The 16614-nt window shown below is 37.4% G+C and overlaps 1 protein-coding gene across 1 annotated transcript; it reads right to left on the reverse strand.

The window, feature by feature from the left end:
• Positions 1–3756: 3756 nt before the first annotated feature.
• On the reverse strand, positions 3757–14153 carry mpc2a (mitochondrial pyruvate carrier 2a). The gene is made up of 6 exons (XM_083522518.1): positions 14071–14153; positions 13404–13633; positions 11305–11345; positions 9133–9217; positions 8248–8359; positions 3757–4553 (listed from the first exon to the last, which is right to left on the reverse strand). The coding sequence occupies exons 2-6, from the start codon at positions 13537–13539 to the stop codon at positions 4505–4507; spliced, it is 423 nt and encodes a 140-aa protein (XP_083378644.1). The 5' UTR covers positions 13540–13633; positions 14071–14153; the 3' UTR covers positions 3757–4504.
• Positions 14154–16614: the final 2461 nt, after the last annotated feature.

Genomic DNA, 16614 nt, shown 5'->3' on the forward strand with positions numbered 1-16614 from the left:
GGCTTTAGAGGCGGTTGCAGTCCAACCTCCACCTTGAACCAGACTGTCATTCCTACTGCACACTTTACTCCTGTCACACTGCCTTATACATGTCCTGCACCACCCTTACATACTTCTCTGACACACCTGACTTTCTCATATACTGTATGTTTCCTGAGCTAAACAAAAGTGTTAAATGATGCAGAAATGTGTTTTGTGTATTTGTCATACACTGTCTTGTGTTGTCTTGCACTGTCTTGTCTTTCACTGTCTTGTCTTTCACTGAGGAGTCCTCAGTTCTGTCTTTTCTGTTATGTAGCTTTATGTCGTTTTATGCAGCACCAGGGTTCTGGAGGAAGGTGTCTCATTTCACTGTGTACTGCGTCAGCTATATATGATTGAAATGACAATAAAAACTTCTTGACTTGACTTGAAAGTTAGTTCTAGTAGCCTAGTTAACATTAAATTGTTCTACTAAATGCATAGTCAGAACTTTCGATCTGTTTAGTTTTAGATCTCATATAGAAATTGTTCATTGTTAATGGAATTATGATCAGGTGCAAAATGTACTGTGTTTAACAGAAATGTGGATTAAACCAAATGAACATATAGCATTAAATAAAGCCCTTGCAAAACCTGAGCATAAACACATTTGACTTTCTTCATAGTGTCATAAAATATGTAGACACAAGAAATAAGTCTACCCAGAGAATTCTATGAATTAATAATGTTATTATTTATTCATATTCTGAATGACTGAATTTGCAGATTTTATTTCACTCCTAATTGCGATAATAATTAGAGACTTTAATATTCATTATAATAAACTAGAAGATACTCCGAGTATAGAGGTTGTGTCTATTTAAGATTCCCTAGCATTTCATCAGAACCTAAAAGGACCTGATCATAATGATGGCCACAATTCTGATCTAATATTAACATTTGGATTACATATAGAAAATATAGTCAGTTCCACAGATACAAAGGTATCAGAAGATATTCTGAAGCCACTTCAGATCATTACCACATAAAATGTGTCTGTCATAATTTATGCATCTCGCCACATAAATCCATCCAACACTTTTACATAAGCTACTGCAGAGTATATATTTAATAATAATAATCATATAACAATAATCTTTGAGGTATCATCCTTGTTTGGATGATTGTCTGACCCCACAAACCTTGATAAGGCGATGTAATGCTTGGAGTCAATGTTCAATGGTAATCTAGCACCACTTATAAGAAAATAGTTACTGTAGAGTGAAAAAAAACACTGATCCTTATGTATTTATTAACCATATACCCTAAAACAGGTGAATTGAAAATTAGAAAGTAAATGGGATCAAAATAAATTGGTTGTATTTCAAAATTTTTCCACCCTAGAAGAAGATTAAATAAATGTTGATTCTTATTTAATACTGTAGCAAAACTTACTGAGAAAAAGACCAACATGAAAAGTTTTCAAAATTTACCAACCATGTAAATTACAGTATAAAAGTATCAGATTAGCAATTAGACTGTTTTACCCCCTCACTTATTTCCTCATTAAAAACAATCAACTAGTGTATAAGAATCCCTTAATTACACTTATTCTTTAAAATTTATACAGATGAAAGCAATCATCTTAACCTTTTACTCTAGCAGTTATTTTAATTTAATTCATTTTCATTTTCTATAGCATTTTTAACAATGAACATTGTCTCAGAGCAGCTTTACACAGATAATGTGGTGATTAAAAGTGAATATGTTCTTTATAAGTGTAAGTTTGTCCCTGATGAGCGAGCCGCTGGCGACTGTGGTGAAGGAAAAACTCCATGAGATGGCATAAGGAAGAAACCTTGAGAGGAACCAGACTCAAGAGGGAACCCATCCTCGTCCCCTATATCCCCTATTTAACCCCTGATTAAAACCATTGTCTCGACCCCTGTCTGTAGTCTGTAGGGATCAGACATTGCAACAAAGCTGGAGACAATGACGATGTGACCATCATTGAACAGATCATTTTTCCTGCTAAAATTACTTTAGAAATATGCTTATATTCATAAATTGCTCATGAGGTTGTTCATAAGCAGAACAAATAAAATCAAATCGATTCGAACAGCAGATTTCAGATCCAAAAGGTAAACCAAACCAGTATTGGAAATCCAGGTTAGAAAAAATAAGTACACTGAAATAATTCTGTAACATTTAGAATTTTGCAACTTTAACTTCATACCAAACTTCATCTTCTTCAGTCTCTCATGTAATTTTGGTCCAATCTTTTTTACAAAATTCACTCACAATCTGTTAAGATCCCACCACAGTATCTCAATAGGGCTGAGGTCTGGACTTTTTTTTTATTATTATTATTATTTAGCCATTCAGATGGTGAGAACTACACAATTATATTTAAATTATATTTTTGTTTTTTCCCAAAGCAGCTTTACAGAATCAAAAAGATATTAAATATATATGATATTTATATTATATGCAATTCATAACCGGAGCTACACTTGTAATTAAAGCAACAATCAGCTATGAAAAATGAACAAATCTGTAAAAAAAAATGAAATGTCAGGTACACTAAATGGACAAAAAAATATTGGTGCACCTGATCTTTCCTGCCACAAACTTTTACCACAAAGCTAAAGGAGCACAATTGTATACAGCATATTTGGATGTGCTATAATAAAATGTAGCATTCACCTAAACTTGGAAAACTAAACCTGTTTGGCAAGCTGCATGAAGATATGCTTTACATGGTTTGGAGAAGATGATCTTGAATGGCCTGGTATAAAGCTCTGATCTCATCTGTACTGAACACCTTTGGGATGAATGTGGACACTGACTGCACCCCAGGCTTCCTCACCTCATCTACATCAGAACCTGATTTTACTAACACCATTGTGGCTGATGAACACAAATGTCCACAAGCACGGTCTTCAAAATCTCGTGAAACATCTGACCAGAAGAATAGAGGGAATAAGAACAAATTGAGACTAAATATCGAATGTGATGCTCAAGAAACACAAACTATATTTATGACTAGGTGTATGCAAACTTTTGGCAATATAATGTATCTCCAATGCTTCCAGAGATTGTAATTATGGGGCATATGTCAGCGATAATAGAAAGAACAGTTGGCAGCATCAGCAACGGAGCATCAGAGAGCGAAAAGAACTAAGGCTGAACTTATTACGCTGGTTGGATTAATGGAAATCCCTCAATATCTTAAGATGGATCGAAAGACAGTGTATTTTGTAAAATTCATCTACTGCACACTACCACTCCTGTTCAAATGACTGTATAAGACTGCAGAAAGAACATTACTCATTTCATTCCAGTGCTCATGTTAGTTCTCACTATCCAGTGTTCTGTATTGTTTAATGATTTATAATCACACTCTTGATATCATACAGATGAGGATGGGTTCCCCTTTTGAGTCTGGTTCCTCTCAAGGTTTCTTCCTCATAACAAAGGAGATTTTCCTTGCCACAGTCGCCATGGCTGCTCATCAGGGGTAAATACACACTCACCTTACTTGTGTTCAATTCTTTAAAGCTGCTTTGACACAATGTCTGTTGTGAAAAGCACTATAACATTTTTTTTACCTTGACTACTACCACAATGACTACAATGAGGAAAGGAAAAAAGAAATAAAGACCATCGTTAGATCTGCTGCTAACATTTAGCTGCCAGATACAGTACCACAGCACACCTTTAGAGGTCTTGTTCATGTTATGGCTCATTAAAATTATGAAGATGAAAAGTAAATTACACAAATGCTCATGCACATACTGAAACCAAGCGGTTTATTAAGAATTCTCTTTGAGTCACGATGCTCTTTCACTGCGAGTAACAGGAGAGAAAAAGACACGTCTACAACACTTTGCATGGCATTTTATACAGACGATTCTGTTTGCATTTCTGGACATTTTGAGAGGTTGTGTTGCAATTCATGTGTAACATTTACACTGGTTCTATTCTGCACAAATATCTGACTGGCCCACTTTCACTTAATAATAGACAACGTCTGATTAGAGCTCTAGACAGAAGTGCCCTGAGATCTTGTCTGTACAGTCTACAACTTAAACTTTGCATTCATGAAAAAAAATAAATGATCACAAACTTGTATCACCTGCATTATTTTTTTCTCCAAAGTCAGCGGAATATTTTAGATGTGGTTAAAAAAAAAAGCTCCTGAGAGTAAAACATTTATTACATTTATGGCCACATTTCAAAGGTTTGCCTCACATATATCTTCACTATTAATGATAAAACTACAAATTTATGAGAACAAAAATTATAGTTATGTCTCAAAATTATTGGATGGAACTTTAATAGAACATAGTAAAATGATGCAGTTATTCATACTCATGTTTAAAGAGTTAAATAAAAAAATAAAGGCAAAGAATGAGGTAATAAAAAAATGGATTTTTGGCATTTGCAGTAAGAAAAAAACATCATACTGTTTGAATTCTCTTTTCACATAGTTTGCTTTAATTTAAGATGGTATCCAGTATATTCTGTTCCCCTGTCTGGTTCAGGACTGTTGAACTTCATGTTCCTTCTTCTTCAACTCCTGATTGTACCTAAAAAAGGGAAATACATATCCAAATATAGCTAAATGCATACCTGGCTACATACGTTAGCATTCTATTATAGTTACTAGAGGTCGACTGATTTTACTGACACCGATTGCTAGGTTGGATCGTATTTGCCGATTAACCGTTTGTAAAAATGAATACTGGATTAAACAAAAAAAAAACAATTCATGTAAAATTGTACTGAATTTTCTTACAAAAAAAAAAAAAGTACTGAATCATGAAAATGGCTAAAATGAATAAATATTAATTATATAAATATATAAATATTGCGGTAAATAAAAGAAATGCATTTAAACTGAAACAAAAAGTAACACCCCAAATAAATAAAAACAAAAAAAAAGAAACTTCAGATAAACAGAATGAGGTGTCAGTGATTCGCCTCTAGAGGCCGCTCTCGTACTGTATAATGCAACCCGGACAAACTATCAGTATGGATTTTTGCAGACAGCTGATAGTTCCGGCAACCAAATAATTGTGTTGATCTCTAAAAGTTACACCTTAAAAATGTTTTCAGTACTGTATTTAACATGCATTTATGATAGTATTTTTCACACTTTATTTGATTTACCTAGAAGTTTCACACGATATTTTTCACTGATGGTTGTTAAAAATGGCACAAATCCATTTTATAATGACTTTACCTTTATTTTCCTAGTGCATGGCTTCCCAAACTAGGGATTGTAAAACTCAGAAGCTATACATCTGTTGTTTATTCTATATTAAAACAGAGCACTAGTGTAGTTCTATAATATAAATGAAAAATGTCTCTGTCCATCTACTTCTGCTAAACAAGTACTGTCTTTGAGTATTACACTAATCGAGGTATCTACAGGTCATGTTTGGGGGAAAAAAAACCCTCTTATTTAGCCTTTAAACATACCAGAAGGTTTGTTTGCGTACTACTTTCCTGGATTTTTGATGTCAGTAAATACTTGGTTAAAGTCAGAGTTTTCCATCTGAGACACATCCTGTGACAACAATCACAATGGTGGTGGAAAGTTTTAGGAGAGACAGAGCTCACCATTGTGTTTAAAATCACTACTCATTTTACAGTTTTACAGACTTTAAAACCTGATCGACAGGTATATATTGTGTCACCTACACACCTGTCCCCTAGTGTACGTCGTCAGTGTAAGTCTTCTAGACATAGATATGCAGGAAGCGTGTGTAAAATGTAACTCAAATGTGCAATAAAAAAAAAAATCGACATAACACTTCCTAATACACTGATATTCAGTGCATAGTATAATTCGTTAGTTTTTAATATCTAATATCACAGATACCTGTGTAAACCATTTAAAAACATGCAAATCTCTCAATAGTCCTATGATTTAATTCTAGAAATATAGCAAATATGGGCAGTCTTGACTTTGGGGTTGCAGATATTTCATCTTCATTTGGGGTTGGAAATTGGATCTCTGAAAAAGCTAAAAACTTAGATAAGCTAAAATGTCAGAATATTAGAGCATCTACCAAAAACTTATATCTTTAGGTTTAAAGAAATGCTAATGCTGCAGCCCAGTATTATTTATTTATCTAGTTTACTCCAGGGTTTTTTTTTAAACCTAATACAGACTCTCAAACATTCATACAGTCAATGATCAGGACAAGCCTGAAGCTGGAATCCTATTTGCATTTTTTTTTTTTTTATCTGAATTTTAATTAAACTTTATATATGCCCCTTTTATCAATGCACATTTTCACAAAGCAGCTTCCCAGAAAATCTTGAGATTAAATTAAAACATATTCCTTCAATTCAACAGAATTTGCTGCTCTAAAATAAACTGCAGATAAGTCCTTTGCCTGTAGAGGGCACCTGTGTATTTATTCTGTTTTGTCAGTTTGGATCTTCCTAATTAATTTACCCAAACACATTTCCATCATTGAATGGTATCCATACACCAGTATGGAACAGATGTTCCAACCAGGTGTATGATTTCTGTGCAGGTATAACTATCAACTTAATCTTGTCAAATGCATTTAAAATAAAAATAATGATGGCTGGTGTCTTGCTGCAGTTCACATGACGACATCAAGACTGTTTTCTGTTCTGGCATCGAGGTGGTGAAATAAACTTCCCCTAGACGTCTGAACGGATGAGTTACTGCCAATCTTCAAACGACGGGTGAAGACCTTCCTGAAACACTCGTACTAGCACTTATTTTCCGTTTGTTTTATGTCTTTAGGTATATAAAAAAAGTGTGGTATAACTCCTTTCAAACAGCATTTAGGCTGATGGTATCCCAAGTTTCCAATTTTGTTATCCAGTGTTGATTTATTCATTGATAGAGAGTTCAAAGCACTTTTGTACGTCGCTCTGGATAAGGGTGTCTGCTAAATGCTCTAAATGTAAATGGTAATTATACAAGGGTCACTTTCGCAATTAACCTTAAATGCACCCTCCAATCCAAAACAAATAAGGGTATAGTCCAGGACCATTTAGAGCAACACATGTGTGACATTAAAATCTAATAATAATGTATAAAAAAAGTGTCGGTTTAGTGGATTGCGTTTGCAACATCATTTTAGTCAGGAGGAAAGTATGCATATGGAATTGCAACGACAGAAGAACAGAACAAACTCGCACTCAATCTTCAGCCTTCTACCTTTAAAAAATATTTTAAAAGGCACAGAGGTTGTTCATCTTCTTTTCCCAGACATCTGACATCTTTTTTGGTGACACAGTTTTGTTAAGCGTCTTTTTGGCCCAGTGAAATAACTAAAGCCTATTTTTAATAGCTCTATTACACTGACCCAAAGGGGTTTAATAGCTTATTTAGAGCTGGGCAACTGTTATAACCTGCTGTATTCAGTATTGCTTATTTTAGCCCCTAATTATTGAGCAAAAGGCTTGTTAATTCTTGCGATTCTAACTTCGATCCCCTGCTGATAGGCTGAGCACCCTTCTGTTACACCACTCAGAAGCCCACTGTTAGGAGACTTTTAAGATAAGAAAGACTTTTATCCAGCCTGGAGCCAACTGATACAATTACAGCTCATCAAGCCTATAAACCCATTAACTGATTCTGAAATTTATCTTGAAACAACATATGAGGTGGTATCACAAAGATTCGAAACTTGCTCTGTTTACAAGAAAATACTTTACACACTATCGCCTACAAAATAGTCCCCTTGCACAGCAATACAGCGCTCCCAGTGTTCCTACCACCACTGGATTGTGTGTGAGATCATGTGGATTGTTCTCCGACAATCATCATGCACGAGTTGCTGAATGGTTTTGACATTTTCAGGGGTTGAGCTCGTTGAAGCTCTTCCTGATCTCGCTTTGTCTTCCAGTGAGTTTCTTCACATGTGTCAAAGGTCTCTGTGGCAGATTTGCCCAAGTTTGTTCTCTGTCCTAACTTGCTGTCCGTGATGAAATCGCAGACGTGGTAAACTTTTTGATACCACCTTGTAGCATAAGGTTTAAATGTTTATGGGTGATCTACTAACCTTTATTATCCATATACTGTTTATATATTGCGGTATTATGGACAGTTTGAGGAATTGTTATAATGTGTATACAGTGGGTTAGCCAAATAAAATGATTGGCTACAATTTGCAGGTAAATGACTGTATATTATCTGCAAAACTTGTAATTTAATTGGTCATACTGGAGGTGAAAAAAAACTAATACTTTCTATGAAAATAATTAATAAGCAAATGCGTGCACACTTACATCCAGATTCTCAGGAGTTGAATGCTTCCAGACACCCCCAAGAAGAAGTTTACTGCAAAGAGTGCCCAGATCCTGGGAGTGATCACCAAGCAGTACCGGGACCAAATTACGCCTAGAACACAATCATGAAGGCATGAGCATAGAAGATATATATTTTTATTTTGCCTGTAAAGTCAGAACTTTTAAAATGCTGTTATAATTTGTAAATACTTTAGATTATCATCGCACAAGTTTGCTAGACAAATTTTAAGGCAAATAGCACTTGTGCAACTTTTAGCTCAGCTTCTTATAACAATGTGAGTTAAAAATGAAGAGACTTGCTGCATAAGCTACCAAAATATAAATTAGGATTTATACAATATGACTTTTAGAACTTATACTTATATACTTATACAATACTATGACTTCTATCTAAATATTCTCCCCATATAATCTTTCATCAATCCGTACAGCCATAACATTGCCATTTTTACCAGGAACCTGTGCTGCTACAAATGCCAACAAATTTGTGACAGCATCTGGCTGACATGTTTCAGAGAAGACACTGTCAAAGGAAAGTAAAGGAAATACCAAGCTGATGTGAAAACCATCTATTAACTCCTGAAGATATTAGAAAAGTTCCATACAATAGAAATCACTATGAACTGTTGTGTCTATCATTGAGAGAATATTTTATCTCCACGTTCTATAGAAATGGTCATTTTCTTGGAACATAAGTATCTTCAGAGCCGCAAAATAATAATAAAAAGTTTAGTTAAGATCTAAACATTTTCAAAAGGTTTTTATTATAATTTCTGCTCATGGGATGAGTATTCCATGAGCGTGAAAAAGAGAGAGTGAAACTGCCCAGCTACTACCCAGAGCACAAGTTCTTGGATTTACTACCTGTAGCTGTGAGGACACATGACTGAGAGACACTGAGCTTTTCTGGGGGACGTGTCAGATCTGAAAATCCAGCAAAAACCAGGCCCTGCAGACAAATGAAAGAGAGCAAAGAGAAAGAGGGAGAGAAACAATGCCTTAACATGAAATGACTTGCTGTATAAATACACTATAAAGCCAGATGTTTGAAATCAGCTGACCTTCATATGTACTTTATGAACATTTCATTCTAGATTTAGTCTGCATTGGCTTTTTATTTTATTTTTTATAGCTTCCACTCTTCAGGAAGTGGGAGTTCACCCACAGGAGCATTTGTGAGGTCAGATGTCGTGATGCCGAGTGAGAAGGTCTGGGATGCAGTCAGCATTTTAATTCATTCCAGAAGTGTTCAGTGGGGTTGAGGTCAAGGCACCGTGCAGCCACTCAAGTTCTTCACAACCATGTGTTCATGAATCTTAACTTCACGTTCTTTGACTTGTACCAAAAAGTATATACCACTAGTGCAACACATTAATACAGAACACCAACTATTTCAACTTCTTGAGAAGGAAAGAAGCATTTTAAAATAAATTATAAACATTATTATGAAAGATCATGTGATTATTAGCAGCAGATTTTGTCATATGAGCTTATTTTTGAAAATTGTAACCTGAAGGACAGATTTGACATATTTTATAAACAGGAAACATTGGAGATTAAAAGATAAATGAGATGATTGATCAAAATTCCAGATTTAATTTACATCATTTGGACCCACATTTCCAGTGATCAAAAATAGGTTCTCTCCAGGTTCTCTCATTGTGCAGGTTTAAACAATTATTCGCTTTGAATCTCCACTCAAGATCATGAGGACCCAGAAAGCAGTCTGTTGGAGAAAATTAAGAACATTGGCAAAAACCAATACAACAATTTGGAATGTGGGCAAAAAAAACCAGAAACTGCTTGTGTACTAGACACGGAACAGAACCAAGGAGAACAACAGCTGCAAGAGTGAACGTATCACAATCCATCATTTATAAAGACTGTGAGAGCAGAAACATAGAGAAACACACACGATCTAACTGTGTCACAATTAGATGTGAACAATTAGATGAACACAATGCACCTGTTTACAAATGTCATATGATCTCAATATACTGTAAATAGACCTGTTCCTGGAAGGCAACTGTTCTTTTGATACTTTCTTCAAACTGTTCCTACTTGATACTTCATCCATGAGCAAATATCGATCTAGGTTTGGTTTAAATATCCCGGACACACCCTGCACGATCAAATCCAAAAAACTGGAAACAATATGACACACCAGTGAGGAGACCAATAGGTGTCCTTCAAAAAACAGTGCTCTGGTTAAAAAGGTCATTCAGAGACACAAAGCAAGAAGCCAATTGTACCTCTGAAAGGTGTTCAGGACGATTAATCTGTTGAAAGAACAATCTCAAACGTTTTACTGGTTAACACCCTAAAAAGGTTTACAGTTTATTGTGCAGAAACTAGGAACCTATTCAATGTTGATTGAAAGATGAATGAAGCCAAAAACAAGGTATCCTGTTCCAGTAATCATCAGGCTTGAAAACAGTTGTTTTCAACAATAGGATTATTTCAGAAGCAAGAACCTGATGTTGTAGAATGGCCCGGTCGAAGATTCAAGTTTGGTCAAAATCCTATTGAACAGAGCTCGAGCAGTTTAAGCAGGAATGAGCACAGATACAGTGTCAGCTATTTTTAAACTGAATAATAACAAATCCTGAGATTCTGAATCCTCAGACACATGCAAAGGAAACTGCAGCCAGAGGAATTTACTTGTGCACCTAAAACAACATCTGCTTTTCTGTTTAATTTGCCATTAAGTCATCTAAAAGCATTGAGCACCTTTTTCCACTGCAATTCGCCCAAAAATACACACTTAAACAAAAAGCCGTAAACCATCACAATAACACCAACAGTCAGTTCACTGGGGTTCAGTCAGCTGACAGATGAATCTCAGCTGAGTCTCTACCAAAATAACTATCCGCCCGATAGCAAAATTGGGCCTGGCGTTTGGGCCTGGCGTGTGTGTGTGCAATGTCTGCACGCACACACACACACACACACACACACACACACACACACACACACACACAGAGAGTGAGAGAGAGAGAGATTAGATTAAATGAGATTAGATCAAATAGTTCTCACCCATTTAAAAACAGGCGCCCAGAAGAAAACTGTCTTTGGTCCTGGAGAAAAAAAACAAAACCACAGCATTAAAAAATCTGTGTAGATCCATAGAATTAAAATGGTGAACATGTTCACTGTTCTTTTTTGTTTGAATGAGGAGTGCATGGTGAATTATTATGAATTGGTATAGCAAAAACTTGCTGTACTCTAAAATGAATGAATGACATCTAGGAATAAGGCAGTTGACACAGGGGTTTTAAACGTTACATTTCGAGGCATTTAGATTGAACTATTGCACATACACACTAATTCAGTAAATCACAGCAGATGTGTAGGATTTGTGTATAAATAGAAGTTCGATCTGAAAGTTATGCACATCCTAACTCAAAAAATATACTACTGCCCAAACTGCGTTTTAGTCTGCTGGCTGTATTTTTCCTTTATAAGTCACAGTGTTAGATTTTGAATGGATCAAAGACCAACAGGACTTTTTCTTTTTTATTATTTTACTGTATTTTGGTGACTGTTTAACTTTTTAGTGAGCGTAGTTCAACCCACATTTCAGGCCACCAACCTATTAACATGCAAAGCACAATAATAACAGAACTAGGATGCAATTATATAAAAGGTCTTTGGAAAAACTTGAGTTTGAAGCACGAGCATAAAGACTAAAGAAAAAAAAACAACAAAACACAGTACCAAAGGAAGCCAATGTTACACAGAAATATAAATCATAAATAAATTATTTCTGAAAAAATACATCTTATTGCACTGGTGTTTGGTGAGACACAGGAATTAAAATGTATTATGAATATATATATATATTTGAAGATTAGTATTTACAGCTGTTATTTTTTTTAAGGTTGTTTTCTGGTGGGACCTTTTATTTATTTGTTTTATTTATTATATAATTATGTTTATAAATGAATATATTCATGTTTATTTTCTTTTGCACATTGTCATAATTCAGTACTGTTTTTTTTTTTTTTTTTGTAATAAAGTTCACTATTATTATACATGTAGTGTTATGTTTTTTTTTATTTTTTTTATCCGGATTCTGTTTTAAAAAACAGATTAGTTGATTATTCAGTTATCGTCAAGTACGATCCAATCTACAGTAGCTGTTGGTAAAATACACGTGACCTCTAGTTATTAATGTAGACAAATTATTTTGTTTCGATTCAACCGTAAGCAGAAATAAGTAAAGTAGCTATGAATATATAAGGGGGAGTGGTGGCTCCAGCGGTTAAGGCGCTGGGTTGCCGATGGGTTGCCGATCGGAAGGTCTGGGGTTCAAGCCCCGGTATCGCCAAGCTGCCACTCTTGGGCCCTTGAGCAAGGCCCTTAACCCTCTATGCTCCGGGGGTCCCTTACGAGGAAAATATCAAGGTCCGTGACGTCGGAGTGACGTGGGGCCGCCTTCCCGTGGGCTCACCACCTGCAGGAGGGACCGTAAGGGACGGTGCTGTGAGGATTGGGCAGCAGTCGAAGGCGGGGGTCTGCTTAGACTGCTGCCCCCGCGACACGAATTACGGATAACCGGGAGAAAACGAATGAATGAATGAATGAGCTATGAATATGAAAAAATGTGATTATTATAGTAATAATGATCTTTTAATAGGTGAAATATCTTTTGGAAAGAAAAATCTGATGTGTCTATACGGTGCAGAACAAAACAAAGTAATGGAGCATTAGGAGGAATAATAAATATATTTAAAATCATAATAAAATCTCCACAATAATACTATTAGACACTTTATGGTCCCCCAGTAATGATAAGAAAAATGATGTGGCCCCTCACAGAAACCAGTCTGAGGACCACTGAGATGCTGAAATCCCACATCAGAGACACAACATTCCTCTGTTTTTATTGTGACCCACTAAAAACTCATCTGATGCAATTGTCAGAGTTTTAAAAGCAGAGAAGGGACTTCGGTTTGCTTTCGTAAAATGTTTGCTTTTCCACATGTTGGCTCGTGGATGAAGATTGCAGCATTGCATAACATGCAAAAGCAGGTGACCACTGATGAAGGTCAACCAAACAGTATCTTTAATGCAGCATGAATTGAATGCACCATGTTTCCGTTTTAAAAACCATGTAGAAGATAATAAATTACCTGCCGGATGGTTGTACATTGGTCTCAGTTTGGGAGGAAGCATGAGCTCAATCCTGTCCAGTGTCCTGTGATATGTGCCTCTGAGACCACTGGAATAAAAACGCTGCAGTCGCAGGAGACCTCTGGAGAAGTTCATGTTTTAGGCAGGAGCTCTGATCTCCAGATCAACGCAAAGCTTCAGGGGCAACCGGAACACGTCGTCAGAAGTTCTCCTGATCTCCTCCACCTTCCTGCACGAACCGATCACAATGTACAAGTGTGAAAACGCGCATGTTGTGGTCACTGCGCTCGTGCACGAGGGCTGGACGTGTGGGTCTCGCGCACAACCTGCGATTTCCACCTGCACTTCCGCGAGACACGTGAACGAGCAGAGCTCTTATTATTATAATAAATAATGATATTAATTACAATATAACAACAACAACAATAATAATAATATTAATCGGTTATTAAACCCCCCCCCCCCCTCACACACACACACACACACACACACACACACACACACACACATATATTTATATATATACACACACACACACACACACACACTCCACTGGAACAACAATGCCATGAACTGCATAAAGTAACCAATAAACTACAACAATCTACTATTTTTTTAAATCCAAAAACACTGTTTTTAATAAAATATATAGAATGACGTCATTACCGGTTACACACTTCCGGGGGAAAGAATTGAGTCGAAATGAGCGCGTGCTTGTGGTGTTTGCTGAAGGACAGGAAGAGAAACCAGACCCTGATTTACCCTCTGACTTCCTCAACACAGTTTATTAAACGAGGAACGTAAAACAGGGATTATTCTTTTTTATTATTATTGATTTATAAATTATTTCATGTGTAAATCCGGAAGCGTTTTTTTTCTATTGAAGCATAAAAAATTATTTCCCAATCATTTTTTATCAGTTTCACGTCATAATGAGAAACTTATTTTTATTTTTAAAAAGATTGAAAATTGAAAATTGACGTCATAACGCGAAAATATCGCGGTTTTCTTTTTAATTCACGTGACTACGAGAAACGCGTCATATCATTGTAAGAGAAACACGTCATTAGCAGGAATAAAATAAAAACCCGTCTTGTAGTTGTGACGTAGCGCCTGTAGGAGGCGCTAAAAACATTTACACCAGCTCTGACGTGAATCTTCTTCTTCTTCTTTCGGCTGCTCCCATTAGGGGTCGCCACAGCGGATCATCCGTCTCCATACCACCCTGTCCTCTACATCTGCCTCTTTCACACCAACTACCTGCATGTCTTCCCTCACCACATCCATGAACCTCCTCCTTGGCCTTCCTCTTTTCCTCCTACCTGGTGGCTCCATCTTCAGCATTTTTCTACCAATATAATTCATGTCCCTTCTCTGCACATGTCCAAACCATCTCAATCTCGCCTCCCTCACCTTGTCACCAAAACATCCTACATGTGCTGTCCCTCTAATAAACTCATTTCTAATCTTGTCCATCCTCGTCACTCCCAACGAAAACCTCAACATTTTCAGCTCTGCTACCTCCAGCTCCACCTCCTGTCTTTTACTCAATGCCACTGTCTCTAATCCATACAACATCGCAGGTCTCACCACAGTCCTATAAACTTTCCCTTTCATTCTTGCAGATACCCTACTATCACAAATCACTCCTGTCACTCTTCTCCACCCACTCCACCCTGCCTGCACTCTTTTCTTTACTTCTCTAACACACTCTCCATTACTTTGCACTGTTGACCCCAGGTACCTGAACTCCTCCACCTTCTCCACCTCTTCTCCCTGCAACCGCATCACTCCACTGCCCTCCCTCTCATTCACACACATGTACTCTGTCTTGCTCCTACTGACTTTCATTCCCCTTCTCTCAAGCGCATATCTCCACCTCTCCAGGCTCTTCTCAACCTGCTCTCTACTCTCACCACAAATCACAATATCATCTGCAAACATCATAGTCCAGGGAGACTCCTGTCTGACCTCGTCCGTCAACCTGTCCATCACCACTGCAAACAGGAAAGGGCTCAGGGCCGATCCTTGATGCAGTCCAACCTTCACCCTGAACCAGTCTGTCGTACCTACTGTACACTTCACTGCCGTCACACTGTCCTCATACATGTCCTGCACCACCCTCACATACTTCTCTGACACACCTGACTTCCTCATACAATACCACAACTCCTCTCTCGGTACCCTGTCGTACGCTTTCTCTAAATCCACAAATACACAATGCAGCTCCTTCTGTCCTTCTCTATACTTCTCCATCAACATCCTCAAAGCAAATAAGGCATCTGTGGTGCTCTTCCTCGGCATAAAACCATACTGTTGCTCACAGATGGTCACCTCTTCTCTCAGCCTGGCTTCCACTACACTTTCCCATAACTTCATGGTGTGACTGATCAACTTAATTCCCCTGTAGTTACTGCAGGTCTGCACATCTCCCTTATGCTTAAAGATCGGTACCAGCACACTCCTTCTCCATTCCTCAGGCATCCTCTCCCCTTCCAGAATTCTGTTAAACAATCTGGTTAAAAACTCCACTGCCATCTCTCCTAAACATCTCCACGCTTCTACCGGTATGTCATCTGGTCCAACCGACTTTCCATTCTTCATCCTCTTAATCGCTGCTCTCACTTCCTCCTTACTAATCCTATCTACATCCTGCTTCACCAACTCCACATCCTCCAATCTTCTCTCTCTCTGATTTTCCTCATTCATCAGCTGCTCAAAATACTCCCTCCATCTTCTCAACACACTCTTCTCACTAGTCAACACATTTCCCTCTCCATCCTTTATTGCTCTAACTTGCAGTACATCCTTCCCAGCTCGGTCCCTCTGCCTGGCCAATCGGTATAAATCCTTTTCTCCTTCCTTAGTGTCCAACCTCTTATACAGCTCCTCATATGCCTTTTCCTTGGCTTTCGCCACATCCCTTTTTACCTGCTGCCGCATCTCCTTGTACTCCTGCCTACTTTTCTCATCACTCTGTCGATCCCACTTCTGTTTTGCCAACCTCTTTCCCTTAATGCTCTCCTGCACTTCCTCATTCCACCACCACGTCTCCTTGTCTTGCTTTCTATTTCCAGATGTCACACCAAGTACTTTTCAAGCTGCCTTCCTCATCACTCCTGCAGTAGTTGCCCAATCATCCGGCACCTCTTCACCACCACCAAGCCCCTGTCTGACCTCTTCCCTGAACCTCACACCACACTCTTCATC

This window comes from Silurus aristotelis (assembly GCF_946808225.1).
Source record: "Silurus aristotelis genome assembly, chromosome: 20".
Taxonomy (NCBI): Eukaryota; Metazoa; Chordata; class Actinopteri; order Siluriformes; family Siluridae; genus Silurus; species Silurus aristotelis.